Raw genomic sequence first — 17,507 nt, 5'->3', positions numbered from 1 at the left:
GAGGAAAAAAACCCCGAAAACAATGACTAAACAGGGAGCCTCGGGGAAGATCATCAATCATAGTTTAAGACAAAAGGCTGGAGGAAAGGAGGGTGGAGCCGGGGAGACTTTGCCAAGCCCTGTCCCCACACCATCCATTATGAGAGGATGAATGGGTGGTCTCTTGTGGTCCCCACTGAGAATGAGGTGACACCGACTTGTGCCAAAGGACTCAATGCAAAGCTTCGAATGGGGTCACCAGGCTACCCACCAGACACAGAAAACAAATGAATGGTGCAGCGAAATGTATTCTGCACACATGCCTGCACAAGGAAAGTAAGAGGCCCGACATAAAAAAAAGAACAACACGCGCGAAACAAAAGCACGCGCAAAGAGTGGATATATTTGGGCTCACACACGACACGTGCGCACCTGCCGCGCTCGAATGCAGCAAGTGCACACAAGTGCAGCGCCGTGTTTAGATAAACTGTGGGGTTGTGAATATTCTTAAGGAGACAAAAAGAGGCATAACAAATCGTCACTGTCGGGCAGAAACCTCGTATATCCAAGTTTCAAATGTGTACGCCTATTCACAATAGTAGGGCAGGAGAGAGGGGTCTACCAGCACCCCAATGACAGTTTTTCGAAACCTGTTTTTTTTGGACCGTTATGATGTCTAGTTATGATTTCTGCTTGTTGCCGTCGCCAACTAATGTCCCATGGGGTTCATTTTTAACCTTTTCTCACAACTATTCCCAATCTGAACCATACAATGGTCATAACAGAAAATGCCATAACGCTTGATGTAAACAACCTACAGGGACAAATGAACACACTTTTCTATATGATTTTGACCCAGGAAATTCATTAAAGTGGTTATTTTTTACATTTAAGCACATCTTGACCCTATTTCAGGACAGAAACGGCGAAGAATAACCCAAAAATGTTCAAAACACGTCTATACTTCTCTTTGTACAGATGAATTAAGGTGTATTCTTTTGATACCACAGGTTTTTTAGGACCCTTATGATGTCTAGTTATGATTTCTGCTTGTTGCCGTGGTCAACTAATGTCCCATGGGGTTCATTTTTAACCTTTTCTCACATATCCCCAATTAGTGTGGGGATTTAGGGGAGCAAATGCTAATTTCGTGCAATTTTGACTTAAAGCGTGAAATTTTGCACAGATGTAGCCCAGGGCTTGCTCTAATGATTTAGCTAGGGCGCCCGAGTCTGCGACCTTCGGGGTTGCCACAGCGGTCAAATCAAGTTGGGCTTCCATTGACTTTCTATACAGGAGGAAAATACCCAGAAAAAGATTTTTTTTCTGGGTATTTAAGGAGGATCTGAGGGGTCTAACTAGAGGTTTGTCATGATGCTGAATCCATTGCAGGCATTTGTTTTGCACAAAAAACATTCAGTGGGCTAGAAATGGCCTTAGAAAACAATACACGTATGGGTGAGTATTCATGTTAGTCAGAGGCCTTAGGGTTTTTTTTTCTCGTGCTAATCAGTCTAAAAGTTCAAGATTTTGCACAGATGTAGCTCAGGGCATGCTCTAATGATTTAACTAGGGCGCCCGAGTCTGCGACATTCGGGGTTGCCACAGCGGCCAAATCAAGTTGGGCTCCCATCGACTTTAGTGATGAAAAGTGATGAGTCATCACTTTTCAGAGTTGTGTGGGTGCTGTGGCGACCCCGAAGGTCGCAGACTCGGGCGCCCTAGCTAAATCATTAGAACATGCCCTGAGCTACATCTGTGCAAAATTTTGAACTTTTAGACTGATTAGCACAAGAAAAAAAAACCCTAAGACCTCCGACTAACATGAATACTCACCCATACGTGTATTGTTTTCTGAGGCCATTTCTAGCCCACAGAATGTTTTTTGTGCAAAACAAATGCCTGCAATGGATTCAGCATCATGACAAACCCCTAGTTAGACCCCTCAGATCCTCCTTAAATACCCAGAAAAAAAATCTTTTTCTGGGTATTTTCCTCCTGTATAGAAAGTCAATGGAAGCCCAACTTGATTTGACCGCTGTGGCAACCCCGAAGGTCGCAGACTCGGGCGCCCTAGCTAAATCATTAGAGCAAGCCCTGGGCTACATCTGTGCAAAATTTCGCGCTTTAAGTCAAAATTGCACGAAATTAGCATTTGCTCCCCTAAATCCCCACACTAATTGGGGATATGTGAGAAAAGGTTAAAAATGAACCCCATGGGACATTAGTTGACCACGGCAACAAGCAGAAATCATAACTAGACATCATAAGGGTCCTAAAAAACCTGTGGTATCAAAAGAATACACCTTAATTCATCTGTACAAAGAGAAGTATAGACGTGTTTTGAACATTTTTGGGTTATTCTTCGCCGTTTCTGTCCTGAAATAGGGTCAAGATGTGCTTAAATGTAAAAAATAACCACTTTAATGAATTCCCTGGGTCAAAATCATATAGAAAAGTGTGTTCATTTGTCCCTGTAGGTTGTTTACATCAAGCGTTATGGCATTTTCTGTTATGACCATTGTATGGTTCAGATTGGGAATAGTTGTGAGAAAAGGTTAAAAATGAACCCCATGGGACATTAGTTGGCGATGGCAACAAGCAGAAATCATAACTAGACATCATAACGGTCCAAAAAAAACAGGTTTCGAAAAACTGTCATTGGGGTGCTGGTAGACCCCTCTCTCCTGCCCTACTAAGGTAAAGCCCTGCTTCATCATTCAAGGCTGTCGCACAAAGGTAGTGAAAACAGTAGATCTACAAGCACACAACGCGTTGCGGTGCGAGGCGTGCTTGTAGATCGGCTGTTATCACTATTTATAAAAAAAAATTAAAGGTGTATTCAGTGATAATGAAAGTGGCCGGGGGTCATCTTGTCCCTTACTGGCCTTACAGTGTGGAAATGTTTAGTTTTTTATATATTTTTTACACCATTATAATGTTCTCGTTTTGATCATTAGACCCAATCACTGAATATCGGTAGGCCTACGTCTCGAGCTTCAGGATATGTATGATACTGATTTACTACGAGACTGTGGCAATTTATGAGTTCAGTAGTTTACAATCTAGGCATTTTTCAGACGTTCTTAATTCAGAGCGACTGTGGTTCTCAAAACTTTTATTTTGACCATCATAACTAAACATCATAACATAACTACGGCCATACTCTACTCTGATTGGTCGAGGACTGGCTGCCACCTCTGAAAACTGAATCTAGCTATGCTCGTAACACGGGCCATGGTGGAAGTCCTTATATGGTCAGCACCCATTCTAGTGAGGAGAATGAATGGAAAATGTACCAATTATATTTTTATTTAAATGAAATACAATCACTGAATATACCTTTAAATGATACAAACGAACGGTTTTGGACATTCCACCCGACAACGACAAAATAATATATTACAAACATATACCGGTAAATGAAAAGGGCTAGAAAATAGCATTAAAAAGTTATACAATTTAAATAATCGATGTGCCAAAGTCCATGGTGAAAAAAACGGAGTCTTCAATAAAGATTGAAAGGCGATCAGAAAAATAAAATAAAAAAATAACAGCCAACACAAACATCATTCTCACCTGAATGAGAGATTCGCTCAGTCGTTCCTCGTCCACCTGCAGCACAATGTCCCGAATCTCTTCATAAGGCAGCCGGAACGAGCCCAGGAAAATTGCTGTTGTGATGGAAAAGGGAAGAGAGAGAGTCATTTCACCCCCTTATTATTATTTTTTTTTTTTATTATTAGACTGCAGGGTTCAAAGAGACATTTCAGCACTCATCGCTCCCTCAGACAAAATGACCACAGAGCTAACTTGTCACTTGGAAAAAGTAATACACTTTCTGCCCCCCAATAGGATTGCTTGTGTCATCCTGACAGGAATTGGGGAGAGAACACATCAAGATTTACTGGTAACAATGAAAGGTGGCAAAAGTAATACCATTTCTGAAGAAACACGACGGGTCTAATGGTGCCGCGCAGGCCTGGAATTTCGTCATTTTTGGGGGGCAAAACCACTTGGCCTTTGGTGTTGCCCATTTTTTGAGGGCACAAAGGCCAAATGCCAGGGCAGCAAGACCATCAAATAAAACAAGATTTGAGTCCAAGATTAAGGATGATTTTATTTGTATTTTCTTTATTTTACTTTTGGCATTTTGACTTTTTGACTTTCGTTCAAAGGTGTTACCAATGATATTACTAAGATAGACAATCTTGAGGATCTGTTCCAGTTAGTGTAGCAGAGAGTTTCCAGCAGTGAACACTAGCAGCACCCTGCCTCTGTTTAGTAGGTAAAACGTTGTGCAATGCCCTGCCCTTCTTTGTCCTTTGTTCAGGGCTGACTGCAGGTGCGGTGGTCTCAAAAAGATAAAAGGAAAACTGAAAAAAAAAAGACTTGCACTCTACAAAAAACTTTATGGGAGACTCCTTAAACAGACACTAAGAATATAGTTTTTATTTTATTTTATCATGCTCATAAAGTGCTCTGTGCTCAAAGTGAAAGGTGAAAAAAAGCTTTGCTTGTAAGACCTTCTTCAGTGATGTATGTCGACGACATTCCGATATGGAACAAACCATTTCTTTTTTCACTTCCCTTTACGCTTGAACCCTAGCGGCCGTATTCTGAGCATGTCATAGGTGAACATGCATGTCATAATAGGTTAACATTCGGCGAAAATAGCCAATCTACAAGCTTGGAACGCGGCGAACGTTTGTAACTCAAATTTTGCTTCTGGGTGGTCCCTGGAACTAGATATTTTGAAATGGGGGTCCGTGGCCAAATAAATATCATTTTGGGGGTCCTTCACATGAAAAGGTTTGAGCACCACTGACATAGTAGTCTCTCAAGAACAGACTAACTGATCTCCAGTTGAAGTGAAAAGGACCTTTTCTTTGACGATGGCTGGCCAGATTGCTGACATAGAAACATAGTTTTTTTCCAAAAATCTTAGAAGGATTCAAAAGACACTTATAGGATCTTTCACGATTTTTCAAAAATAGCAGATCTACAAGCTCGCAGCGCGGCACTCGGTGCCGCGCTGTGAGCTTGTATATCTGCTATTTTCTTATATTTAAAGCATAAAATATTGCGTCATAATGTGTTCAGGCCTAAAGTGGTTAATTAAGACTACACCTTCATTACAGCGGGGGTAGGTTAGGCTGCCACCGTGGCCTTCAGAGAGGCCCATGAACAGAAGGTTGGGAACGTGTGAGGAATCATTTGGCAGGAGAAAAAAACCTGTGGTTCTGCGTGTGAATGAAACACCTTTTTGTATCCTTGTGACATCTTTCTAGCACAATTATTATTGCCTGCTATGGTGGCAAGTAGTCCTTGGTTCTATTATTTTACTTCGATTATTGGAATATGTACAACAGGAAGGCATAGATCATCACTGTATAAAGCAACAGTATTGTGTCTAAACATCAGATGAATGCTTTGGATGAAAAGGCATAATACTGTAAGAGGTTTATATATTGCAATGTTTGCTGTTGATCTTTCACTGATGCTGGCTGGCAGTCCGTGAGTGAGTGAGTGAGTGAGTGAGTGAGTGAGTGAGTGAGTGAGTGAGTGAGTGAGTGAGTGAGTGAGTGAGAGAGTGAGAGAGAGTGTGTGTGGGTTAGGGCATTCACGAAGTGATTTTTAGTATTCAAATTATTCTACCTCAAAGTATTCGAATAGTCGAATATTCTACAGGACTGGCCAAACTGTCAAGAGGCGAGCAAGAGAAGTAAGCAAGAGGCGAACATTGTGAAAATAGCCGATCTTAAATGTGTTCATTTTGGGTGTCACAGCCTAAAAAGGTTTGAGAACCCCTGGTATAGACCATTATCAAATTCATTGACTACTCATTCTTATGACTTCCTATCTAGCAAAGCTTTATAAACTATATATTTTTAAAAGAGAAAAGAATTATAATAAAAAAGTGTGTGTGTGTGTGTGTGTGTGTGTGTGTGTGTGTGTGTGTGTGTGTGTGTGTGTGTGTGTGTGTGTGTGTGTGTGTGTGTGTGTGTGTGTGTGTGTGTGTGTTTACTTGTTTACTACTCACAAATATACTGTTACATTTTAATGAGGCATTATATTTCAGCTCGTCTTTTCAGCAATTAGCACGCCTTACACGTCTTAAGACTTTGTTGGGGAGAAGCTTCTTTCTTTCCTTTTTTCTTTTTTGGATCATGACAGATGCAATCAATTATACATTGAAATTCACAGTTTTACCAAGCTGCCAATGCATTTATATACTATTCATGAGATTTCCTGACTCTGGGCACTTTCCGTAAAGGAGAAATGCTTTGGTGGAATGGATGGAAGGGCAAGTGCACACATACTGTAAACCTTGATCCATTTTAAATTTAGGCCTAGAATTATTGAATGCTTTAGCTAGTGAAAAATTGCAGATATACAAGCTCACGTGAGCTTGTATATCTGCTATTTTTGAAAAAGTCGTGAAAATGGGTGAAAATCTTTGAATATATGTATTTTCAAAGTGAACGTTTGTAACTCAGATTTTGCTTCTGGGGGGGTCCCTGGAACTAGATATTTTGAGATGGGGGTCTGTGGCCAAATATATATCATTTTGGGGGTCCTTCACATGAAAATGTTTGAGAACCACTGACATAATAGTCTCTCAAGAACAGACTAACTGAGCTCCAGTTCAGGTGAAAAGGACCTTTTCTTTGACGATGGCTGGCCAGATTGCTCACATAGAAACATAGGGTTTTTCAAAAAACCTTAGAAGGATTCAAAAGACACTTATAGAATCAGGTCAAAATTCTAATTTTCACGACTTTTAAAAAATAGCAGATCTACAAGCTCGCAGTGCCGCGCTAATTGGGTTAAGAAAATTGAGAAAACGTAATCTTTTTTTCCTCGTTCAGGTCTATGACTGCAGAGGAGACATTGTCTCACTGCCTTGGCAATGTCTCCCACCTGATGTGGCCCAGTGGTGAGCACACACACCGAGGTCTCCACTGGCAGTCCCGTCCCGTTACTGTGCACGGGGGGGGCGCGTGCCGCTCCCCGGGGCAGACAATCTTCTCGTTTGTTTGGTTGACGTCGAGATGGGGTCTTGCTGTCCTGGTGGCAACACAATGTCAGAGCTCTCTGTAGGCCGTCCCGTCATTGTCAGCGATCAGGGCTGACGACCGCGGCGGCGTCAGCAAAACTTGGGGAGTCATGGAGTTTTGAGCTGCGTGTGGCCACACAGTCATGGATGAAACGGCGGTGCAGGGGGGGATTTAAGCACCCGGCCCTGGGGGGGAGCGTACGTGTGTCAGCGAGTCAGTGTGGAGATGGTGCCAATCCCCACCACCTGGGGTCTGTCTGATATGGTAGTCCAGGATCCATGCAGTCGCACAGGGCGGTGCGGAGGCCTTGATCTCGGAAACTTGGTGATGAGCTGAGAGGGAACGGTGCGGAGCTGTATAGCCAAGGAACTGCGGCATAGCTCAGGGGTAGAGAAACCGTTATTAGAGCACGAAGGGTTCCCAAAGGGTTCCCAGTTCGAATCCGGGCTCCCCCTGAGTTAATGTCGAAGAGTCCTTGGGCAAGACTCTGAACCCCTAATTGCTCCCGGTGAGTAGGTTGGTGCCTTGCATGGTTTCCTCCGCCACCGGTGTATGAATGTGTGCGTGAATGTAAGGCACAATCTATGTAAAGCGCTTTGGATAAAAGCGCTATATAAATGCACCATTTACCATTTAACTGCGTTAGCGGGTGGAAACCTCATATGTCCAAAACTGTTACGTACTTTTCAGGATTCAAATTCAGAAGTAGCAGATCGACAAGCTCAAGACAAACTTTTGATACTTTTGTGTGGCGCTGTAGTCGGGCGTTAATTTACGAAAAAACTACAAAAAGTTAAAATATAGAGATAAGAGGTTTTTGACCAACAGCAACGATTTTGTTTTCATAAATCAAAAATACCGTAACATATTGTGAGCTTGTATCTGCTTTTTTTTTTTTTTGCTATTTTGTTACTGTATAAAAGACATGATCATTTTATTGAAATCGATAAAATAGATCAGCTATTTTCAGCAAAAAAGGTTTAGTGTAGAATGAAAAAAAGCGGTCAAGTTTACTATGTATTGAGGGTTCAGGTGGATAAATGTCTGAAAATACACATTAACATGAAGCCAAAAGTCTATGAGGCTCTCTATGAAATCTATGAAAAAGTTTAATCTGCAGCTCAATTCCTTGGCCTGAAAAAAACGTTGAAGACCTCTGCTGTATACATGTACTGTACTCTGACTAGCTGCTCCAAGCGCTTCCAGCCCACTGGTTCACTGGGAGTGCAACAGGCCGCTGGTCGTTCAGGCAGAGAGGTTTTGTTTTCTCAGAGACGGCTACGATGGTGGTCTTTTTTTAAGGCTGTTATGGAAGTGATAAATAATACCCTCTAGGGACCATTATGGGTCATTTTGGTACCATTTGTAGTAGTACACTCTCTGGTTTATATTTATTGTGCATAATGCTAGGTATTGTTTAGACCTTCTTGCTTTGCTTCGTTGGAAAAGCACAAGCCTCACTACCATTGCATGTGTGCATTTTTACTTTGTGTTTTAGGGTTGAATTCATTCCTGTTTGCAACCTTTATTCCCTATCCAGTATCCCTCTTTCTCCCACTTACTGTGTACAGATGGGAGGGCTTACGCCAGCCCAGCCGCCCCCTCAAAGCTATTATTTCAGCTGGGCCTTGACTAGTATCCAAATAATGTTGAGAAAACATCTCATCCTTCATCCTTCATGAAATTTCAAACCCACATTATCTTAAGTTGTGGAAAATGACAGGCGTGGAGGATTGATAGTTCAAGGTGAGGAAGGGGGGCCAGGTTACCCGTGTAGTATTATAGTCTAGTGCTTCCAGAGAATGTCATAGTGGAAAAAGTACTAACATGTCTTACTTGAGTAAAAGTATAATTACTAGAATATAGAAATACTCAGTTACGGCCTGGGCCACAGGGTAGTGGTCCAGGCACCTAGGCTGGTAATCCAGCCCTTGCAGCGTCGCGGGTTCGAGTCCCGATCCTGACGTGTGTATTGTGTATTTGAGTAAAAGTATGAAAGTATTGGCATCATAATGTACTTAAAGTACCAAAAGTAAAAGTACAAATTGTTTGAAAATAGCAAATCTACAAGCTCACAACGCGTCGCATCGCAACGCATTGTGAGCTTGTATTTTCAAATAGCCTAGGTATGAAATAGGGCTAAAGAGGATTAATGTATGTTTTTATAATAAAATCACTTATATCTGCAAAGTAACTAGTAACTAAAGTTTTCAAATAAATGTAGTGGAGTAAAAGTACAATATTTCGATCCGACATGTAGTGGAATAGAAGTAAAAGTATTGTAAATTGGAAATATTCAAGTAAAGTATAAATAACTCGAAATTGTACTTAAGTACAGTACTTAAGTAAATGTACTTAGTTACTTTACATCACTGAAAAAGAATATACAATGATAACGCGTGTTATAAATGCTATATTGCGCACATATGAGTACGTTGAGATTTTGACTTGGGAACATCATTTGAAACCCACTGCTACACCGTGTGTATGTGCATTACACCACACAATCCAAGAAAAACTGTACACGGCAGCAAAGTTCACTATCTGGCCTGGTGAGGTTGCATGCTCATGTTCATTCTGGGAATGTGTGTGTGTGTGTGTGTGTGTGTGTGTGTGTGTGTGTGTGTGTGTGTGTGTGTGTGTGTGTGTGTGTGTGTGTGTGTGTGTGTGTGTGTGTGTGTCACAAAGTTTAGGGTTAGTGTTAGGGGTTAGGTTTAGGGTTAGGATTAGGTTTAGGGTTAGGGGTTAGGTTTAGGGATATAGGTTATAGGGTTAGGCCACAGGACTTGCATAAAAATGAATGGAAGTCTATGTAATATCCTCCGTATGTCACAAAAACGAGATTGTGTGTGTGTGTGTGTGTGTGTGTGTGTGTGTGTGCGTGCGTGCGTGCGTGCGTGCGTGCGTGCGTGCGTGTGTGCGTGCGTGCGTGTGTATACTCTCACATTTGTGTGTCTGTGTGTGCGCGCGCTGCGCGCTGCGCGCGCCACAGCCTTCAGTGTGAGACGCGAGCTCTTTGAGAAAAACGGCAAGCTTCATCAGACAAGCTTAGTAATGCTTTAACGCGTAATTATATGCAATGACTACAGAAGCTTACTTCTGGTGACATTCCTATTGTGGCTCCCGATCTCGACTCACTCGCACACGGAGGTTGAAAAAGGAGGCGTGGGGTGTGCGGCGGGGGTGTGGGGGGGGGGGGGGGGGGGGGGCTGGGGTTGGTGGGGGTGGGGGTGGTGGGGGTGGGGGGCGCTCTCTCTCTCTCTTCAAGGGCAGGCGGTGAATGTGATCTATGACGCGGTGCTGTGTGTGTCAGGGCCACTCGGGGGAGTAGTGTCACAGCACATGTCTCCCAGCCATTGGCGCTCTGAAGGTGAGATCCTCTACACATGTTCGTCGCTTCCTGCCAAATTCGGCGCCCCATCTGCCAGGGTTGTAATCAAAGATGGCAGCGCCACAAATCAACGTTTTGCCACAACGGCCTGCGAGCGTGCGCTCGCTCGCTCGCTTGCTCGCAAGTAGAGGCACACGCGCAAACACACACAGGGGCGTCACAAGGGGTAGGAAAGTGGGACTGAGTTACCGGGGCCCAAGGTGGAGGGGCCCTAATAACTTTATCTATTGAAAAATAGCAGATATACAAGCTCACAGCGCGGCACCGAGTGCCGCGCTGCGAGCTTGTAGATCTGCTATTTTTGAAAATGTGCGCAAATCTTTGAATATATGTATTTTTTAAGTGAACATTTGTAACTAAAATTTTGCTTCTGGGGGGGGTCCCTGGAACTAAATATTTTGAGATGGGGGTCTGTGGCCAAATACATATCATCTTGGGGGTCCTTCACATGAAAATGTTTGAGCACCACTGACGCACATTTTCACGATTTTTCCAAAAATAGCAGATCTACAAGCTCGCAGCGCGGCACTCGGTGCCACGCTGTGAGCTTGTATATCTGCTATTTTTCAATAGTTAACATTCATGGGGGGCCCACAGTGAATCCTTGTACCCAGGGCCCAGAATTTGGTGTGACGCCCCTGCACACACGGAATGTCATCCTTATGTTCGACGCGCCCGCCCGTCCCTGACACCAGACCCCCATATTTCCGCTGATGAACTCATTCATCTGTCATGTGTGTTGCGTGGATCAGGCAATGATATGAAGCGCTCCGTGCACTCCCTGTCGACGGCGTCGCCGCCACATAGGAAGGAAATTAAACTCGTTGATATTTCCGAGACGCACCGGTATGCCCTCAGCACATTTTGACATTCTGCTTTTGCTCTCGCTCGCCGCACTCCTCAACCCGGCGTACACAGAGTTACCTCGCAACGCAACGCCCATACATATATTCATCTCGACTCGGGTTGATGTATTCCATCGCATATCCCGGGCCTGTACTCTTACCATAACAGAGGAGGCATAAAGTATAAAGAAGAAAAAAACAGGGAACAAAGAATAATAAGATGGAGAAGAAGAAGACGAAGAAGAAGAAAGAGAAGGAGAAGAACAAGAAAAAAAATAAGGGTGGTGGTTGGTAGGGTTTGTGACCTGTGATTTTAGCATTTTAACCGATTTAGTGCCATTCCCGAGATATCTCGCGAAATGTACTTGAGTATCTGTAGTGCCATTCCCGAGATATCTCGCGAAAAGTAATATATTACTGTAACGGCGGATACATTACCGAGAACAATGGCCGGAGGTCCGGAGACGAAATCCGTCGCTGATTTCGCATCATCACAGCTCCACGAGCACAAAATAGTCCCATCCATAACATTGAGGTGGACGGGGGATCTCATCTTTAATGTCCATTATCTCAAAACTACACTTTAGAAGCTAGGATGGAGGCAGATGCTCGCTTATGTTACACAGTTATAAAAGCTCCCGGTCCGCCATTACACAACTCCACGTGGACAAGGATCGGTTCCGGCGCAGGACCCGATGACGTCAGACCGGAAGTGATTGCGCTGTGGACTTCTGGCCTTCAAAATAAGAGTATGGCCGTTAACGGGCCCTGAGTGAGGCACTCTGGACTTTATAATCCGTTAATGTCTGGGGCTCAGAATGAGTTAACATGCATATTTCATGAGGGGTTATCAGCTGTGTTGTTCCATCTCTGAGGTAGGGGGGGATTTCGGGATAGGGATATCCAAGCTGAGACACGTCGCGTCTCAAAAAGAGGTGGGTGACAAAATAAAAATAAAGAGAAGAGGGGGGGGGGGGGTAGGGATGGGACGATGAGCGATATTATCGTATTTTCATCGTCCTCCGGCCGTCACTGGGTTCAATTCACCTTTTGCTGAGCTGCATATCCGGTACCATTTAAAACCCTCTAGAATTGGTAAAAGGTACTTATAATATACGTACTAATATACCGTCTTTTTTTCCCCACTCTCTATCAAATGTCTTTGCCAAAAAATAGCTGATCTACAAACTCACAACGCGTCGCTGAGCTTGTAGATCAGCTATTTTTTGGCAAAGGTTCCGCCCAAGGATGATGGATTTTGATTATCGCAATAATATCACAAATCGTGATTTCTTTTGTCACAATAATCGTGATATGAATATATTTCCATATCGTCCCATCCCTAGGGGGGGATGCTTTCTCATGCCGTGCGCATCGATCAGGAGACGACACCCTCTGTCCCAGTAATGCATTCATACGCACACTCTATGGAGATGGGATGGAGGGGGGTTCATGAGGGGAGGGATCGGAGGGACTTGAGCTGTCGGTGTGACGCTGAAGTACAAGCTTTTTATTGATAACTTGTATCCGCCGACTTGAGAAGATTGCTGAGCAAGGACTAGCCTCCCCCCCCTCCCCCCGGCATGCGCACACACCTTTTTTCAGACTTCTGAAAAAAGTTCCTTCCCCCTCTAACTCAAATCTCGCTTTCTGCCTTTTAGTCTTAGTTACACATTGTACTACTTTTTTTTTGCCTTTACACTTTTTATCTCCTAATAAAGTTGTTTATGTAGTCTTATTGTAGACATTTGGGTACTAAGAAAAGTGCTATATAAATTTGATGTATTATTGCTATTATTACCAGTGAGACTCCCTAATCGGGAGATAAGCGACCGTCAGGTCGCATAAACAAACTTTAGAAGGCAATCGTAGCCAATCAGGAGGTAATGTGGGAAATGGGACAGATCCATGTTGATGACATGACTTTAGAGATACTGTGCACCGCTTTGCGTGATTTTAGGCCAAAATCTGTAGGAGCAGTGTCCAAAAATGTGTTTAGCAAAAATCGGCCTGATGGTGGCGCTAAAAGAGGGCCATGTGAGAAATGAGGTTGTGAGTGATGGAGGTTGTGAGTTGCCATCCAAGGAGTGTGTGTGCAAAGTTTGGCATGGATAGGGGCAACGGTGCCGGAGATAAGAGTAGGGCAAAAGTGTGACCTGGCGGACAGACAGACAGACAGCCGGTGGAGCTTTTCATAGTAACTTGCGACCAGACGGTCCCAATTACAACACAGTGGTTCTCAAACATATTCAAGTCAACGAGCCCCAAATTGATATGTATTTGGCGGCGGACCCCCCAAGGATTTGTGCCAGGGACTCCCAGAAGAGAAGATTTATGTAAAAAAATATATATATAGCAGTGCAGTGTAGTACTAAATCACGCACTGTGAGGTTGTAGATCTGCTTTTTTTGAATATCCAACCGTACAAGTGGTTAAAATGAGTGTGATGCTGTACTATTAACACATTTAGGCTGGGGACCCCCTGGAACCCACCCGAGGACCCCCTTAACACACCCAGGCAAAGCATACAGTATAGGTGAGGTCGAGGTACAGTACGTGCGGACACGGTGTTCGGACAGTCGTTGGTCCCTACTGTCTGCTGGTGGGGCGGACACGAATCACGACACCCAGACATCGTGTTATGAATTTGCTTTACAAATCATTACAGATGGAGCACTTGGACGTGATCCATTGGTACGAGCTGCGGTGACCCCTACTGAACTATTGCCAAGAAAGCACTTTCCACAAAGGCTCAGGTGGAGTGGTATCCACGTTGAGGGGCCTCGGGAGACATCTGTAGGATTATGTAAATACATCTAATGACATAACAATGCCACCGTCAGTGGCACTTGAACCGCAAAACTAAAACAATTGAGAATATACAGTATGTGTGTACTGTATGCGTATATATATATATATTAGGCCTGGCCTTGTTTAGTCGAAGAGTCGACAAATCTATCGAGGGAGTCTGATTCGACTACCAATCTCTGTCGAATAATGATTCGACTGAGAGATTGGTCTAATTTGCTATATAAATTAACTAATATTTGCCAAAAATAAGATATATATACCTGTATACGGTATATATACCCGTATACTGTGTGTGTGTGTGTGTGTGTGTGTGTGTGTGTGTGTGTGTGTGTGTGTGTGTGTGTGTGTATATATATATATATATATATATATATATATATATATATATATATATATATAACATGATGTATTCATCCCCCCCCCCTCCGCTCTCATCATACAGTAGCCATCTGAGCAGCAATCTCAGCTGTAACAGCAACGTCCCCCTCCCCCAAGGACCAGAAAACACCTGTACTTACAAAGATTCTGCGCCGTCTTGGAATCCAGGATGCGCAGTTCTTTCGCCTTCTTCTTGAATTGCGTCATTCTGTTGTCCGTTACGTCCACATCCTTTTTCACTGTGAGGGTAAAGAAAAATGAGAAAAGAAAAGACAGAGAACTTTTAGGAAGGCTGCCACAAGCACCGTCATGACAGACTGAGGTCATAACGCTGTCCGTCAGACTTCAACGCTGCCTGTTTTCATTACTCTGAGACAGTGCAAGTTAAACAACTCTGACATCAAGATTCAGGTCAAAAGAAGGGCAGAAGGAAGCATTTATGAGGGCCCACGGTGACGGGACACATTAAGAATAAAATGCCCTTGTGCTGTCCCAGCCCAGGCCACCTTTTTTTGTTTTCATAAATGTTAATGCATCATCATCAATTATTATTATTTTCATTTATGGAATTGATTTTCTATCCACACAAACTAATACATCACCGACGCCAGCTTCTGATCTGCAATGTTTATCTGAACTCAAAACGAGCCTTAAAGCCTTGTCGGTGACCCATAGAGGCTGTGCTGGTCGTTACATCCAAGCTGACTAAAAGTGGTTTGAGGCGGCCTATTTGCCATTTAAAAGGGAGAGAAAACAGCAACATATTGACAGAGACATTGTGATCCAGTAGCATGTAGCAGGACAAAAGATGGCAAACGGTGGAATACTTAAACATACTCAATATGCTGCATGTGGCACAGTAAGTACATTTAAAACGTAAAGGCACCGTACAGAAGCTTTTTTATTATTATTGAATGTTCGCCTATTATAACTTGCCCAGAAAAAGGACACAAGGTCACATGTGGTTGATATTGCGCTCCCCAATCTTTTAAATGTGTGAGGAAAGGTGTGTAATTCAAACAAAAATCCCATCGTGATTCACTTAATAACTAAGCTGACAACCCTGTCAGTTGTGTCTGATAAGAGCTGACTGGAATGGAGGGGTTTATCTTATCTCCGACACTTCTGTTGTTTACCATCTCAACCGCTTCCCAGTTTTCTGCATTGTCTTACTATTTCTAGTGCATGCTATAAATGTCCTCCTTTTTGCACGGAGCACTAGAAACCTACCGGCAGACTATTCAAAATGGCAACTTAATCATTCAAACGAAATCGCTTTCTTGCTCCGTGCTCAGCTGTGTTAGTCTCGCGGGGGCAATAGAGCACACTGTTGAAATGTGAAGGTGTTGAGTGGAAGAACTGAGTGATGAAAGGGTCTTCCAACCCGACACTTTGTACAAAGTGATCTGCTGTTCTAACAACAATAGGCACGCTGTAACACTGATGCCTTTCCCCCCTACTCTCATACTCACTTGCGCTTGAGTGGGTGCAACGCGAGGCAGCTAACAACTGCCTCGCGTTGCAAGTTGTTGTGAGCTTGTAGATCAGCTGATTTCACAAGGTTTACTACATCTGTGGAACCGAGTCAAACTAAATGTAACGTCTCAACTCCTAAAATGAGGCGTCCCCAGTTCAAATATGATTATTTTGGATCGTGGCCTGAAAAGGTTGAGAACCACTGGCGTAGGACATACCCACATACTTGTTAGAGGGTTTCAACATCTTGGTATGCCGAAAAGGGAGACAAAAAGGCTGGCAAAGTACTGTGCTTTCTCTCCCATAATTGGTAGCCGCTACATATGGCGGATCGACACTGTTACTTATACCCATAGAGTACTGAGTGACAAGCTTATTGTATTGTGAAAGACATATGCCATGGTTTCGTGAATGCAACCGTAACTGTACCTTTAATATGTGTGTCCTTGTATGCTCTCCTTTGTGTGGATATGAATACATCGTTAAAACGTGTGTCTCTACATTGTTGTGTCTGCAACTCTGCATCTAGGTGGGTAGACAGTTGAGAGACACAGCTCCAACATCCCCAAAGCACAGCCTGCCAACCTCCCATCGCAGAGGAGGAGTTCATTGTGTTGCCACCTTAACCCTATAAGGCCGCGCAAACTTAAGCCTTATTTATACTTGTGAACTGACGAATGTGTCACTCGACGAAGATGCACTTCACACGTAGCGTGTGAAAAAATGTGTCACATGGCTGGTCTATAAACATAGGTGGACTTGCTGGTATAGACAGAGTGTACAGTACGTCAACATGTTATTAATAGTTCTACTACTAAAGCAAAAGAAAATATTACTTGAGGATCTGACTCATAGAAAGAGAACACATCACTGTAATAAATTATGTCAAACCGGAGACCGAGGGATGCAAGTCTGTTTGGAAACATGAAAAGGCGGCAGACAGTCTTCTCAGAGTAGCAGGAGGAGAGAATACGTCTCACCCCTCCCCTCCGCTTGGCTTGTGGGAGCGGCAGGCGCGCTGCTTCGCTGCTAATCATCACAACGCCTCTATTTATTTAAGCCCAAGGTGGGAGTCTCCCAGGAAATCTCGAACAAACAAGCCTCTCCCTTAGCACCCGCTTGCATATTTGAAGAAACAATCAAACAGGCAGCATCTCCTGGGCAGCCGGCAGAAGCAATTCTGGAGGCGCCTGCCCAACTTCAGCGCTCGCTATCAACATATGTGTTCAGGCATGAGATTGTTTAATAAATATATACAGTATATATAATTTAAATATACACTCATACAGTACACACTGTACAGCTCAAACAGAGGGCCGTGGTACAGTTACGGTTAAGGTAACAACCTGGGTTTAATCAGAATTGCAGCAAAGAGGCCCCACTTATGTTGCCCTCATAAAAAGATAACTCACTCCATCTCCAGAACATGTACATTTCACAGATTTACAACAGGCAATGGGGAGGGGGGGGGGTGTTTTTCAGTCTTGAAGTGGGAGTCATTTGATGTTGCCTCAGAATGAAAGCGTACAGTAGATGATTAACAACTTAGGCCCTACACAATTGTCG

At 43.5% G+C, this 17,507-nt stretch overlaps 1 protein-coding gene across 1 annotated transcript in view; it reads right to left on the bottom strand.

Annotated features, from left to right (window-relative positions):
- diaph2 (diaphanous-related formin 2) overlaps window positions 1-17,507 on the bottom strand; it is a 765,099-nt gene that overhangs the window by 325,681 nt on the left and 421,911 nt on the right. Inside the window, exons 20-21 of the mRNA XM_080745541.1 lie at window positions 14,606-14,704; window positions 3,559-3,653 (exon numbers count right to left, since the gene is read on the bottom strand). Coding sequence (XP_080601667.1) covers window positions 3,559-3,653; window positions 14,606-14,704 — 194 coding nt within the window. The remainder of the gene's footprint in view (window positions 1-3,558; window positions 3,654-14,605; window positions 14,705-17,507) is intronic.

Source organism: Nannobrachium achirus (genome assembly GCF_963921795.1).
Source record: "Nannobrachium achirus genome assembly, chromosome: 17".
Lineage (NCBI taxonomy): Eukaryota > Metazoa > Chordata > Actinopteri > Myctophiformes > Myctophidae > Nannobrachium > Nannobrachium achirus.
Note: the sequence above shows the minus strand (reverse complement) of the source record. Positions and strands in the feature narration are given on the sequence as shown.